General features: G+C 39.4%; 1 protein-coding gene across 5 annotated transcripts in view; it reads right to left on the bottom strand.

Annotated features, from left to right (window-relative positions):
- Positions 1-6864: 6864 nt before the first annotated feature.
- Positions 6865-15405, bottom strand: part of MFAP3L (microfibrillar-associated protein 3-like) — a 20997-nt gene continuing 12456 nt past the window's right edge. For 4 of the 5 annotated variants that reach the window (XM_011959619.1, XM_011959622.1, XM_011959620.1 and 1 more), the window contains one exon: positions 6865-12606. In XM_011959619.1, the coding sequence (XP_011815009.1) occupies positions 11675-12606 (932 nt within the window). In that variant the 3' untranslated portion in view covers positions 6865-11674. Of the gene's footprint in view, positions 12607-14461; positions 14594-15405 lie in introns of all 5 variants that reach the window. The other variant, XM_011959621.1, reaches the window with a different exon arrangement.

Here is a 15405-nt window from a genome sequence, read left to right as displayed (position 1 = left end):
AAAAAAAAAAGAAAGAAAGAAAAGAAAAGAAAAACGATCTGTGAATCACTGTTTCTTTTCCAACATTTTATTGTGACTTTTTTTTTTTTTTTTTTTTTTTGCAATTTCTGTTCAAGTACTTATTATGCCATTGCACTCCAGCCTGGGCAACAGGGCAAAACTAAAAAAAAAAAAAAAAAAGAGAAAAAGAAAAAAAGAAATGATACATGTTTGAGACAATGGATATGCTAGTTATCTTGATCTGATCACTGTACATTTTATGTACTAAAACATCATTATGGTGCCCCATGAATATGTGTAATTATTATCTGTCAATAAAAGACAAGGAGAAACTGGACTTCTCTGAGGAAGTAAGAGATAATGGTAATTTCTTGGATAAATGAATTGGCAGCAAACTGCAGAAGTCCTTCTTCTTTCCGTGAGCGGTGTGAACCGTGCTCATGAACACCCACAGGCGCTGGCTGGGTAAAACGAAATGTGATCAATATCAAAATGCACAGGCTCAAGATTTTGGAGTCAATACATGCTTAAATTGGCATATCATGCGAGTTATGTCTATATCTGCTCCCGTCTCAATCTTGAAATCATTCCCTCACTTAATGAGTTGTATTTTCCTCTTCTTGCAGCAATGAGATTCATGTCCAAGGCTGCCCTGTTTGTGGCCTGAAAGTAAATCATGGAAGATATACACCTTCTCATTTAGGAAAGGAAAACTTAAACTCATCAGCTGCTTGTGGGCTTTCTTTCCTTTCTCTCTCTCTCTCTCTTTTTCTTTCTTTCTTCAGAAAAGTCTCGCTCCGTTGTCCAGGCTGGAGTGTGATGGCATGATCTCGGCTCACTGCAACAACCTCCGCCTCACGGGTTCAAGCGATTCTCCCGCCTCAGCCTCTTGAGTAGCTGGAATTATAGGCACCCACCAACACGCCTGACTAATTTTTGTTTTTTTAGTAGAAGCGCGGTTTCACCATGTTGAGCAGGCTGGTCTCACGCTCCTGACCTCAAGTGGTCTGCCCGTCTCCGTTTCCCAAAGTGTTGGGATTACAGGCGTGAGCCATCGCACCTGGCCGGTTACTCTTCTACTGAAGGCAGTCTAGCTTGATGAGGATTGCAGAAAAGGCAGAACAGGGTCTAGAAACTGGATTCTGCAATTCTGTTTTCCACTAGAATTCTGCTTTGTTTCTTTTGAGGGAAAAGAAACCTAGAACACAGGAGGGCACCGTGGGCAGTGAATGTGTTAACCTAGAGTCGCGGTGCATTTACCGTCCCTGACAGCATCTGCACTGCAGAAAGGATGTGGTTTTATTCTGCTCGACCCTCCAGTGACTGTCAAGTGCTTGGAGAGACTATGACATGTAATGACATGAAAGCAATTTCAGTGTCACAATTTCTTTCTCTTGAATTCACTGCAGATTTCTAATTGTAGAAAATAATCTCGCCATGACAAAACTAGAGTGGACAAGTCTTTTAAACATCCCTTTCAAATGTTAGGTCCCAGTAACAAAGAAGAGAAAATGGTGGGGCGGGGGTGGGGAGAAGTTACATTCTATTCTGGAAAAAGGAAATCTACCCAGAGAAACCATTGTCTTAGTCTCTCTGGGCTGCTGTAATAGCATAGCCCGAGTGGATTATAAACAACAGAAATTTATTGCTCACAGTTCCAAGGCTTGGACTGGATTGCTGGACTTGGACTGCCCAGCCCAAGGCATGCCAGTAATGTCTATATCTGCTCCCTTCTCAATCTCCCTTGAGATCAAGGTGAGCAGTAAGTTGCTTGGAACTGTGATCCGTACATTTCTGATCAAGGTGCTGGCTGACATAGTGAGGGCCCGTTTTGTCATAGATGATGACTTCTTGTTTTGTTCTCACATGATAGAAGGGGCAAAGGAAAGGGGTCTCTTTCATAAAGGAATTAATCCTATTCATGAGGGCTTCACCTCCATGCCCTAATCTGCTCCTAAAGGCCCCACCTTTTTATTGCACTGGGGGGACACAGACATCCAGACCAGAGCAACCATCCCAGGAAAAGGGGTCTGGACAAGCATGGTTTTAGATCCGAAGAGTTTCTTCAAAACGTACTTTTAACCTTTCACTGGGCCTTATGAATAAACACATTTAATCCAGTCCCCCCAAATCCTACTTAGTGGAGGACATATCGTTTTCATTTTATTAAATTTACTAAAGCCAGCAATCCTTAAAATTCCCTGGGAAGCATTGTGGAGATAGGGGTTTGATCTCTGCTTGTACAGAGCTCATAGCCAGTAGCTGCAGAATCTGTTACGGACTTGGGAAGATTACTTCACCTTTTCATTCTTTAGAATATGGAACTATCTGTTACTTGAGCTGAACTACCTGTAAGACAACGAGGAAGGAGAGTGAATATTGTTATAGAGGGTAAAGCAAAGACTTAAGGGTTTACCTGGCTTTATCTAAATACTCTTTGATACCAAAAAAATGATAGGAAATGTTACATCCTGCTGTTGATGAAATGAGTATAAACACTTTTGCAAAACTGAAATACATCATGTGCAGAGAAAATAGAACAAAAGTTAGGTATTATTGAATAAAATTAAACATCATAGTTGGAGTGTGGACTCTAGATTTTTGTGCTTAATCCTGGGTTTTGAGTGGAAAATACAGTATAGCAATGTTATTGATGCTACAAGTATAAAGAACATTTTTGAGCTTAATGCAAATAAAATATCTTAGTTTATCACTTTCAAAATAAATGAGCATTTGAAGAATGCTTTAATGTTGCTACTTAACTAACAAGCGGCCCTCCACTATCCCAGGGAATAATTTCTTGGAAATGATTTGCCAAGTTAACTTTTTTTGTTTGTTTTTTTTTTTCTTGAGACAGAATCTTGCTCTGTCACCCAGGCTGGAGTACAGTGGCATGATTTTAGCTCTCAGCTGACTGCAACCTTCACCTCCCAGGTTCAAGCGATTCTCCTGCCTCAGCCTTCCAAGTAGCTAATTTTTGTATTTTTATTTTATTGATTTTGAGACAGAGTCTCGCTCTGTTGTCCAGGCTGGAGTGCAGTGGCACCATCTCAGCTCAACTGCAACCTCTGCCTCCTGGGTTCAAGTGATTTCCGGCTAATTTTATATTTTTAGTAGAGATGGGGTTTTACCATGTTGGCCAGGCTGGTTTTGAACTCCTGGCCTCAAGTAATCTCCTGCCTCCGTCTCTCAAAGTGCTGGGATTACAGGCATGAGCCACCGCACCCAGTAACAAGTTGATTTTTATAACAGGACACCAGATAGCTTAGACCAAAATGCTTTAAGGATTGAGGTTTGTATCACTGAGGAGACAACCAAGATTCAGACTGAAGGGATATCTTGACTAGAAATTAGGTTAATGAGTATAACTTTCTGTGATTGTTAAGGATTAATTTACATTAAGTAGACAGATTATTTGCTGTATTTTAAAAATTCATTGCGATCCGGGCATGGCTGATCCTGGGGAGCAGGATGAAGTAGAAGTTATTTTTCAGTGTTCTCATGCTTCTCCTAGGCAACTCGTGTCCTGCGCTTCCAAGAGGTCCCCATTTCTGATGCTTTCTGTTTGTTCAGGTCCTCCAGCCAGGCCAGCCCTCCCAGAGGTCCTGCGGCAGTGAACATCCCTCTTCTTCTCTACCCTCTTCCACATCCTGGTCCGCCTAGGCTCCCTGATTTCAGGGGGTTGTCAGGTAGAGTCATAGGATTGAATCAGCTCATACGACAAACAAATAATTCCTGACAGAGGCTAATGGTGATTACAAGTTTAGGGCATTTGCATAAAAAGAACAATGTTCTACTGAAGAAATAAATCTTTCATGGAGACATTTCAGTGGCTTTGAATGAGAACCCTTCCAGTGTCATTGTGACCCTGTTCCAGCGATCTATCTCCTAAAGAAACATTTATAGATCACCCACCTGCTCTGCTTTTATAATCATACTGTAAATCTCTCATTGATTCAAAATGATTGGGAGTAAAATGTTTGACTAATAAGTTACTGAGAGTCTGTGAGCTTGTATGAAACAGCAATTACCAGTTTCAAAGGATTCAAAGAAAGTTGAATATATTTTAATCCAATCACCTCAAATTCATTATGGAATGAGATAAGGTAACAAAATAGTCAACATGATACTAAAATGTGTATTTTTAAATTTGGATTTTTTTTTCAGGATCTGACAGGGTTCAGAAATATCATTAGTGCATCTCAACTATTATTGTGAAAACAAATAATTTAGGCTGAACTGATACAGAAAGTTATTCTGCACATTAAACAATCTAACAATCACAGATTCCTCTTATTGACTGCCATATTTTCCCTACAAATAGAATGTAGACTATGCAATTAAATTTTCTGAGGTCTTACCACTTTCAGATTATTTAAAACATTTTCTTTTTTCTTTTCGCAACAATCATCACAGATCAAATTTCTTATTAGATGAAAACACTTCCATAAATTTGATGCCAGGTCCTAGTTTTTGTAAGGTTTTAAATAATTTCAGACACACACAGCATTAAACTGATAAAGGGCCTGCTACACAGTAGATGAATTTTCTCTTGGAAACTATTCTATAACCAAGCATTTTACATTACGTATAAGAAGTTGGTCTGCTGGTCAGACAGCTGAGGTAATGCTAGCAGGAAAGAGAATAGAAAACACCAGCTAACTATGAGGGAATCTACGCAGCTGTTGCAGGATTACTTTACCTTCTTCAGACACATGTTTTTCTTTCCATTTTGTGTAAAAACTTTGGTGGTTTGTAGAATTATGACTCCTCGTAAAGCTTTGGGACTTTGTTCATGCTTCTCATCAAGTGTCTAAACAGAAGTCTACAGCACCAGCAGACACAGTAGTAACTCATCACTTAAGGGGTCGCCAATGTACATCAGCTTCATATAAATCATAAAAACTTTCGAGAAATAGATGCTGTGCACCATTTATGCTGAACAGCAAAAAGTCCCCTAATTTTGTTGGATTTCTATGCTCAGGTGATTTTTTGCATGGTTCACTGGGATTTCTATTACATAATGAACTTTAAAACACAAATCAATTGCAAGAAAATCCACTTCATTTAGTTAGGTGCAAGGGCTCACCAAAACAATTCACCTCTTTCAATGAACTGGGCCAGAGATATAAAATACATCAGTAGCGAGAAATTTGTTTTTGAAAAACTCATATTACTGTATCAACCTTCATTTTAAAGATTATGTAATATTTGTTATTTCATATTTTAGGAAAATTATTTTCCCCTTGTGTCTTTATTTTATCTAATAGTGTAAATGCAATTAGTGCCGGCTATACTTCAATTGCTATTTTAAAATATGCCAATATGCCACTTCATACACATATTTATCTATAGCTGTATCTATCACCTCTCTCTCTCTCTATCTATCTATCTATCTATCTATCTATCTATCTATCTATCTATCTATCTATCTAATCTGTCCTTCTTTCAGGAAGTCAATTCTAATGGTCCTTCAAAAACATACTAATCGACTGAGGCAATTAATCTGCTGGTTCACTCATTTTCTTCCCTGGTTACTGAACAACTCTTTAAGGAGCTGTAGCTTTACTGCATCTCAAGGGGTGAAGGGTATAACTGAATTTGTCTTTAACATCCCTGTTGGCAGAAACCATTCACTCAAAAGGGTGTTTACCACATGGCACATAACTAATGTAGTAGTATCAGGCACACCTGATACTTTTCTTGTAATCTTTTATATATATTTATAATTTCAGTTTTGTCTTGACAGTAAAGACGATTTTATTGTGGCAGGGCTAACTCATGCTTCCAGCTCCAGATGTCTCAACAAGGACTGGTGGGGTACTACTATTAGGATTTTTGACTCAGCACTTAACACCTAACAACAGAACACACATGAGATCATATGCTCCCCCTTTCTCAGAGATTTTCAGACAGAGCTGAACTACTACTTGCCAGGGATATTGTAGAATAAATTTGTATAATACAAATCTTGAAATAAATCAGATACCTTCACATGTATTTTCCAACTCTGTGACTACACGCTTCTTTGAAAATCGTTTGTTAATATTAAGCCTGGCTGATACATCCCTTTTAGACCCACGCAGAACACGGCATTCCAAAACCTGAAAAAAAAAAAATTAGCAGTTTGTTCTGGTCTTGAAAATAGGGATCACAAGAATTTCCCGTTAGGACAAAAGTTTCCTGTTTCCTCGTTTGTGATGACACGCTGTTAATTTTGCCATTTATGCCAGTGAAATTTGCTTAAATCCTTTTTTACCTGAGCAAACCTGTGGATGGCTACAAGCACAGTTTATTGGATAACTCACTCAGCTATTTGGTTTGCCTGTTTGGTCTGCCCTGCACAATACTGATTTGCCACCCATTTCTTTTGTTGCACTCTCCATTTGGTAGTCTCCTTTCTTGGTTCACTTACATACACTCCACAAAATCATCTCATCCAAGAGGAATTTCATTTTTGCTGTTTACTGATTGTCAAATGAACCTACTTAGCAAGTTCTTGGATTTGGTACTGTTCAGGTGCTTTGTGGCATTTCTGCTACTGATGCCTTCTCCCTGTGGAATGTTGTAGGGATGTGAGTTTCTTTCTTGGATTCTCTAAACCTAGCTCGATGTGATGTGCTAAAAATTATTTCCTGATATACATCAAAATCGATTGCTATAAGATTTGTCAGGACAGAGTTAGGCTTCTGTAGTGGGACAAAATTATGCAGGTTTTAAATACAAATTACTTCATTTTTCTCTTTTCCCAAGAAATGCTGCAGATGCACAAGGTAGGGGTAAGAACACACTGCAGGTTTTATACCACTGGAAAGAATGAGTCAAGCCACAGTTACACACCCTTCAGGTGGGACACAACACACATTCCACACACCTGTGCAAACCCTTTATTAAAGCATCAATCAAAATACAGGATGGATCACATGGTTTTCTGTTTTTGCTACTGTAATACCAACTTATGCATGAGTCATTTGTTTACATCTTTATTTTTAAAAGTGAACATTTTACAGTTCACAAAATCACCAGATTGGCATTTCTGTCTAGAGGCATTTTTCCATTTTCCAATTTTAACAAAGGACATCCATAACTACTGAAATACAACAAACGAAATCTAAGTACAAGCATCTTCCTTGACTCTCACTGTTAGCAGCTCTATGGTGTCTGAGATACACATTTGGAGGCTATTTTATTGGCTAAATAAAAATAATTTATGCCAGAATATTCTCAGAACTATTTACTTTCTATTTTTACATTCTCTAGCTTCAATTTTGATTGTAGTATTTTTAGTATTAGCCTCTTTATAAATTCCATCTCCAAAAAATCTGTAAAATATTATCATCCTCATATGATATCTTCTTGAATAAATGATAAATGCTCAGTCCTTTAGAAAATACAATAAGCAATTGTTTCATTTGATTTTTCCCCTACAATTGATTTGTTTAACTCAAACCTGGTTGATCAATGAAGAAACCCTAAAAATGTCGTTAGGAAAATAAACTGTGTTATCTACTGAAGGATTTTTTTAAATGACCAGTATCTTGATGCCCAAGATATGGGTGTGAAAATATAACGAGATGTGGTAGGTATTTAAAGACTACGAATAACTTGGTTTAAAAACCAAGAATAGAAACATTTATAGAATTACTCAAGTGACTGCCAAAAGGATATGTGAAGAGTGGTAAAGGAAAGTATCTGAACAATGCTGAGAAAACAGAGTATCTGAAATATAAGGTAAATGCTCCATTTTGGTACCAAATGAAACACTGAAAGGAAAAGAACCACAGTGTCTACTACTGAAGAGTTTTAGGACTGATCAACGCTGTATTTCCTAGGGCAGAATAAAAGGTATCTGGTTTGCCTTTCTAAACCATTTCTTCCAGCAGCTGAAATTGGTGTTTCTACAGTCAAGTCAATCTGTGTTGGCTGCACTGGGCTTAGAGCATGCTGTTCAAAACATGCAAATGTCCTTTGTACCTGACATTTTCTTCATGTGCTAAAGAGCTGAGCAGATCCTAGATCACCAGTAAATAAAGACCCAAGCATTAGACTTGAAACATCTTACCAGTCCATTAAAATAATTTACATAGCCATGGTTAAATTCATCCAGTCTTTCTATCACATTGCTCTCTTGTTATCTCACACTTGCCCTTCCAAACAAAGTTTAGACAACATAGACTTGTGCAATTAAAAATGAAACAAACAATAAAAACAGATAAATGAGGAAAGGGGAATTCCAGAACCCCATTGTGTGAGATGTCGGGTCTTTCAGCCTTAGTTGTGAAAAAGGAATGCTCATAAGCGTCCAAGACAAATCATTCTGGACATAATGACACGGCACAGTAATGCTTGGGATGGATGAGACATTCAGAGATTTTTAGAGCGATTTCTATAAGTTATATATCACATGTATCACATTTGGTTCCTAGAGATTTTAGTCAAGTATTAGTATTTCTTTTTGCTAAGTATGGTATACAAAAAGATGAGGATAGTAGATGTGCCCTAAAGATATGAAAATATAATATATAAAACAAAACCATTATAAATTACATAGATTTTCCATATAAAATTGTTTTCCCTATTTAGAATAAATACCATCCAAGTTTACAGATCATCTAAGTGAATTAAATATACACACATATTTGAATCATTTTCAGAATTTCAAGAAAAACATTGCTAGAGATATGACCAGGATGACTCAGAAGCCAGAAGTTGATTTTATGAATAACTACATATGACCCAAAGGACGAGGCTTTGGATTTAGTGTCAAGCTTTTAAAACTGCCTAAATGAGTCCAATGTGCATGAGTGTGTATGCATACACGTTCAGTCACGCTCACATGAATTACTGTGAAGCTGAACAGTTCACTTTATGTTTGAAAAATCAGCTGAAAGTCGTGAGGTCTTCTGCATTTCATATTCTAGCAGGAGGGCCTCTCTTATTTCATAAAGAAGCTGTAGGATGGATAGGAAGAGTGTAGCATTTTTGGAAGGAGAAATCCCCATTTTAAGTCAACCTCCCTTTATGTCAGCTATTATCAAAACTGAGAGCATTACAATGCCTTAAAGAGGGAGAAAGTTTTGAAAATCTACATAAGCTCTTCCCACTGCAGTCTAAAGCAGCAAAACCAATCGGGAAACATTCTTTGGCCACGTATTTCTGCTCTTGCTCCACTGAAAATCTCCCCACTTTTAGCTTATTATCACTATTCAATGTCTAGGTGGAATGGATGCCTTCTCCTGTTGCTTCCATGTGGAAACCTGCACACGGGTTTGGGTGGAATGACAACGGAATAGAATGGGGTAACATTCATACATTATCACAAAACGAACGTAAGTCGTCTGTTGTCGCTTTGGGCACATAAACCCATGGTAAATAATTTGTGGACCTCCATGACAACTGGAAAATTTTTATATCCTAAGAGGTGGCGTTAAAACTTTTCCGCAACCCAAAAACATACGATGCTAGCCCCGAGAGCCTGAACAGGAGTCATAATTTCTCCTGATTTCTCACTGCTCATTTCTTTATGTGACTGCCCAAAGCACTTCTAACCAGAAGTCAGCAGTTCAGTACTTTTCAAGAGATGTCTAATTAAACTCCATAACTAGTCCTATCACCTTCTACAACAGTTATCTATACATAAACAAATCAAGGCTAGGTTTAAAGCCAAGCCCACTGCCCTCAATTATAGAGCCAGATAATGTTTGTTGTAAAGTTTGGATGGCAAAAGCATCCAACTTCATGGACCCATTTTTGCTTGTCTCATGCAATGGGGGTAGGTTATCCTGGAAGACTGCAAACTTTCCATAAAACTATAAATGTTTCAAATAGAAGGGATCCCGTAGACCCTCGAGTACTACCTGCATATTTTACAGATGAAAAAGATTAAACCCCAGAGAGAGGAAGGGAGTTGTCCAAGGTCACTTCCTCAGATGGTGACAGAGTGAGGACTAAACATCTGGGTCTACCCTCATCACCAATGTGGTCCATGCAATCTTGGACATCACAACCCCACTACCTGATGTGGCCAAGGTCCCTGTGAGTGTATTAAGGTTACTGTCTCCTTTGCTTACAAGGGAAAATTAAATAACACCACTCATTCTCACCGATATTAAATCTTAATTGCAGATGTGGTCCTAGTGGTTTTTTTTGGAAGGAGAAGATCCACAATTTGTTTAAAATGCTACAATTTCTCAAAACCAACATATTTAAGTAATGCAGCATGAAAATGTTAGGTGGACCGAGAGATGAATGCAAAAAACTTTAAAGTGATTGTGATAAGGAGCAAGGATGTTAATATCAGTTTGGTTCTGTGAGACAGTGAGACCATTTCAATGGTGCTCAGAGCTCATCTCATCTGCCCCTTCTACGGATAAGGGACCTGAGGCCCAGACGTGTCCAGAGTCAGGTAGCTGGTTATTGGCACACTGGGTATTAAGCCTTTGGATGACTAATTTTGTCTTCTTTCCATAAGGTCATGCACCTCACATATAACCACTTTCTTGCAGGACTGAATAATTATTCAACAATTTTGGCATAAAATTTGATGGCACAGTTCCCTTTGCTATTACCCTAAGCTTTCGCTCTCCCCTTTAAGGACAACCAAGTCAGCTATGCAGTTCACAAAAAGTGGACCTGGTTACATGTCATCCGACAGCATTTGGTCCCTGCAAGCCTGTTTGGAAGCCAACCAATATTCTATAACCTACAGGAATACACTGAATCCTATGTCTTTGGAAGCAATACATTTTCCAGGTAAAGAATCAGTCTTTATTTGGAGGATGATGTAACTTCAACATAAAAAGTGACTTTCGTGGGTGGTGTGGGTATATTTAACCTTTTACAATCTCCCTCTACATCTCAGCTGAACTCACCAAAAGGCTCTCTGAATCAGACAGGTAAACACATTTTTAACTACTAAAGTGCTATTCCGGGGCAAAGTTTTTCTCAGTTTCACAACAGCAGCTTCGTTGGAAACAAACAAACAAAAGCAATCTATGAAAATAGGCCTGGGGAATGAAAAAAAAAAAAAATAACAAGCCTCATAACTACTTTGGAACATGACAAATGTAATGTGACTTGTAGATATCAGCCCTGGTCCTGGTGACTGATATCAAAGTCTCTGAGGTACGTGTTCTAGGGAAAAATGAGGACAAAAATGGCAATGAGGACTACACCAGAAAGAACAATTAGTATTAATAACAATGACCCCATTATAAAGGAACAGCGAAAGTAATTAAAACTGAGAAGAAAGTGCAAAAACCCCACGTACGTGCATTTGCTATTGTAGCAGACCTACACTTTTTAAAAGGAAAAGCAATGCGGGGTGCATTGGACAGGGTTCTTGAGCTCAGAACATCTTACAGTGGTGTACTCTTTGCCAAGAAGGCATCACCAATTAAGGTATTTGGCAGCGATCAGCCTCTAAAACTCATTATCACATAGACACCTTCTGTCTGGTATCAATTCTGCACCCTGATGCTTCTCGCATCCTTTTCTACTGGGGAAATTCCAGTCCCATTCACTGCAGGCAGGTGTTTCTCCTTTTAAAGTGGCATCACTCCTACCTAAGGGATGAGAGTCTCCTGGTAAGGCTTAGCGGCAAGTGCGTACTACATCTGTATTACAAGGAGCAGCCCCTGATTTTCTTGATATGCATAGCTTTTCGGGGTTGGTATTAGACATGGCTTTCGTAAATAATGCAGGTGTTTTTGTCATGTGTCACTGCTGGCTCTGTGGCTTCCAGGTAAGCTGGCGGCAGTACCTTATCTGGTACCTCAACAGGTGTTGGCTCTTCTGATGTTAGCTCGGTGGATGTGACATCAGTAGAAGGCTCTGCAGTTTCAGGGGAATGTTCAGCTGACGGTTCTGTCTCCTCTACATCTTTGACTTCAAACTGTCCAACCTCTTGGTCATCTGCATGCTCTTTTTTGGACTGTGGGTGAACCGACACCTTGATGGCAATTTGCTGAGGCTGCTCATGCAGCGATGAGGCGTCTGAGTCGGCGGCGGGGGAGTCGCTCCGCTTCAGAGAGTTGGGGATTGTGTAGACCTCATCCCTGTCTGCAGCCTCCTGGCCCTCTGGAGTATGCCTCACGAAATTCTGCCCCTGCTCCTCCAGCCCAACCACCTCCATAATCTCCTCCATGATAGTCCTGCAGTTCATAATGAGAGGCGGCAGAGGCACGCTCCTGGCGAGCTCTTCGATGTAGCGGGCGAACTCCATGGTTTTGAACTGGGTGACTTTGGCAAGCTCTAGAGTTTTGGCAGAGGTGATGATGGGGATGCGCTTGGCGATCTCGAATGCCTTCTGCAGCTTCTCCGCACCTTCGGTCCTAAAGAACTCATTGATGGCCTTCTCGGTCTTCTTTAGGTGGCTGCTCATCATGCACAGGCGGGTGATATTGAGGACCATGACGATGGTGAACGCCACCAGGCACACGACCATGTAGTAGACACCCATGTCTCCAGAGGTGAAGATGACGCGCAAGGTCACCGTGTTGTTCACAGTGCCATAGATGTTAGAAGCCACGCATGTGTATTTACCTCGGTCTGAGAAGGATACCTTGGTGATGTTCAGAAGGCCGCTGTCGTGCATTTGCCATTTTCCTGTCGGAAGCGAGAGAAGAAAATTCAACTAAGGACACAGAGCTCCCATGACTACAAACGGATACGTTTCTAAGAATATCTACTACTATGAACATCTACTTCACGTGCTTACTATGTGGCAGGCAGTGACAACCATCAGCTCACTGAATCCTCACAATAACTCTGCAAGGTGGCCCCTGACACTGCCTTTGTTTTACAGGATGAGGAAACTGAGGCATAGTCAGGTTAGACAATATTCCCAAGGACACCAGCTTGGAAGCCGTAGAACTGGAAGATGAACTCCAGTTCCAGAGGCTGTACTCTTAACTACCAAACCATATCGTCTAACTCCACATCCTAGTGAAAAAAGAGAGAAATAAACAATCTGGAAAACACTGTGCTCTTATTGAAGAGCTCCTTAACTTTAAAAGCAACTGATTCTCTAACCTGCCAGTAAGCATGCCTCTATTGAATATATGTTCACTGGGGAGGTTAATGCAATTAAATTGTTTACCTGAGTTTCTCTAATTTAAGACTGAAGTAATCCTTGTATGATCTCAGTTAATTAAAACATAATTTGTGTCATTCATTTTGAGAGTCCGCAATTAACTATACTATTTAAAGTTACAAGCTAACAATGTTGAGTATTCAGAGGCTGGATAGGAATTAGTATCAATTTGGTTTAGCCTTGCAAATAAATTACAGATCCATCAAGTTGAAAATAAGCTTGACACGAAGGAGGACATGTATTGATAATACATGTGAGTTTTCTTACCCCCACTGCCCTCTCTGGAAAGGATCTAGCATCGCCTCAGGAATGATATTTTGAATCCAGTGAAACACTTTGAATTTAGCCTGCCCATCTACCTGCAGGTCAAAGACCCCTGTGAAACATGATACTAGCTGTGGCTTCAGGGTGTTAGGTCTGAGACCTTCTGAAACCCTGCTACCTCCCTGGACTGTCCCATAGAGCAAATGAAGATCCCAGTTAGGTTTTTGGGGAGTTCTAAGGAACATGCAGATATTTCTCCATAAAAACATTCTAGTTCCCGGAGCCGACTAGAGAAACCTCTCCTGAGAGCTGGGGCAAATGAACACATAGTTTCCTTTTAAGTATCTATTATTGCACTGTATATTATTTGTTTGCTCTCCTTATGGTACTGTTTTAATTCTAATAGAAGGCCTGGTAATTCCCAAAAGCATTTCTTTTGTTGTTTTGTTAATCCAGTGTTCCAGTGGACTATGGAATAAGGCAACAGAAGGCCTGTTTTCCCGCAGTGTCCTCTGCTCCAAGGAACTTTCTTAAGGAAGCTGGAGGCGCCAATGAGGTACCTCCTGGGTTCTACAGTTCCTCCTGCCCACTGGCCAGGGCGAATCCGGCGGGAGCCTCTTGGTGGATGTTGTCACATGACTGTGCCTTCTGAAAGAACATCTGTGAAGAGCAGTTTCTGGTGTCCCTGAGTAACCCTCTTCTAACAATTCAGTCAGTGTATTTCCTCCAAGAGTAGAAAACACTGGTTTGGAAAATCGAGTGAATTTTCAGCTTCTTGTGAATGTGTATGAATAAACCAACCTGCTTGGTCTGTAAAATTCTCGCTAATTCAGATGGGGCATGGGCAAGGCTTCTATCACTTTCATTCCAGGAACACAAATTTTTATATTTCAGCTGCAGATTTATTCAAATATACAATGACCTGAGGCGAGGAAAGTTACCTTGTCAATTTATTTTCTTATAATTTGCATGTCTCATAAAACTAGACTGCAGCAGGCATGGACAAAAACAGAAGAGAACTCTAACTGATTGAAAGCTTATTCCATACAGAAGACATTGGGTTCTAGAGACTTACAGGCTATGCTTGCAGTTTCTCATATTCACCTTCCTTTCGTTGGAAAATATAGCAGAAAATAGAGTGGAGGAGGGTGAGAAGGTGAGGTTATTTGTGTGAAGAATGGTTAGGATCAGTTTGTTTACCTCCTCCCCATCTGTACCACTTTTTGGAACAATTATCTATAAATATAAGGAAAAAGTAGTCTGAACCTGGATACAGAAGAACAGAACACTAACAAGACAGGCATCTGATGGTAATATCAACAGCCTTTCCCCCAAACCTAAGTAACAACTTTAGTAATAATTATGTTCTAAGTGTAACAGAAAAATAAAATGTGAAAATACTAGTTACAACATTCCAATGCTTTTCTCTATTGAATATTTAAAAATGTTTCTGAACATGAACTTTTAGAGTTTTCAGATATGCTTTTAATTGTCTACTGATATGTATTTATCTAATCTACAACCAAACAGTTCAATTCAGACAACTACGTATAGACCCTTCAAACGTTTTTTGTGACATTGTTAAAAGGGGCACGGCTTGGAATCCAATGCAGTCTAATTTGGTGACGTGTAGTTCGCTTTGGGGAAATCTGTGAGATGTCTAACAGAGAAATTATTACTTAGGAGGATATTCAGATTCTTAATCCAGCACCGTGGGTCCCCAGACTTCATGGTTTTCATACACTTTATCCAATACGTAATTTTATTTATTCTGAAAGTTTAAAGCCATGTATCTGTGAACTATATTAACTATAAACCACAATATGAATGCACATATTATAATCCTAAAGCAGTTGGGTTATTACCTATAGCGCTGTACGCTAACAAACTAGCTAAATGAGATCATCACAGCTCTCTCTGCCTGCAATTTCCTGTTTCCAATGGAGGACAAGGATACCAAAACGTCTCTTTCGTTTTCAGTCCATTACTAGATTCCTCTTGAAACAATCATCTTTATTTTATGGGTTAATTTTTTTTTTTTTTTTTTT

Source organism: Colobus angolensis, unplaced genomic scaffold, assembly GCF_000951035.1.
Source record: "Colobus angolensis palliatus isolate OR3802 unplaced genomic scaffold, Cang.pa_1.0 Scaffold5, whole genome shotgun sequence".
NCBI classification, from domain to species: Eukaryota; Metazoa; Chordata; class Mammalia; order Primates; family Cercopithecidae; genus Colobus; species Colobus angolensis.
Note: the sequence above shows the minus strand (reverse complement) of the source record. Positions and strands in the feature narration are given on the sequence as shown.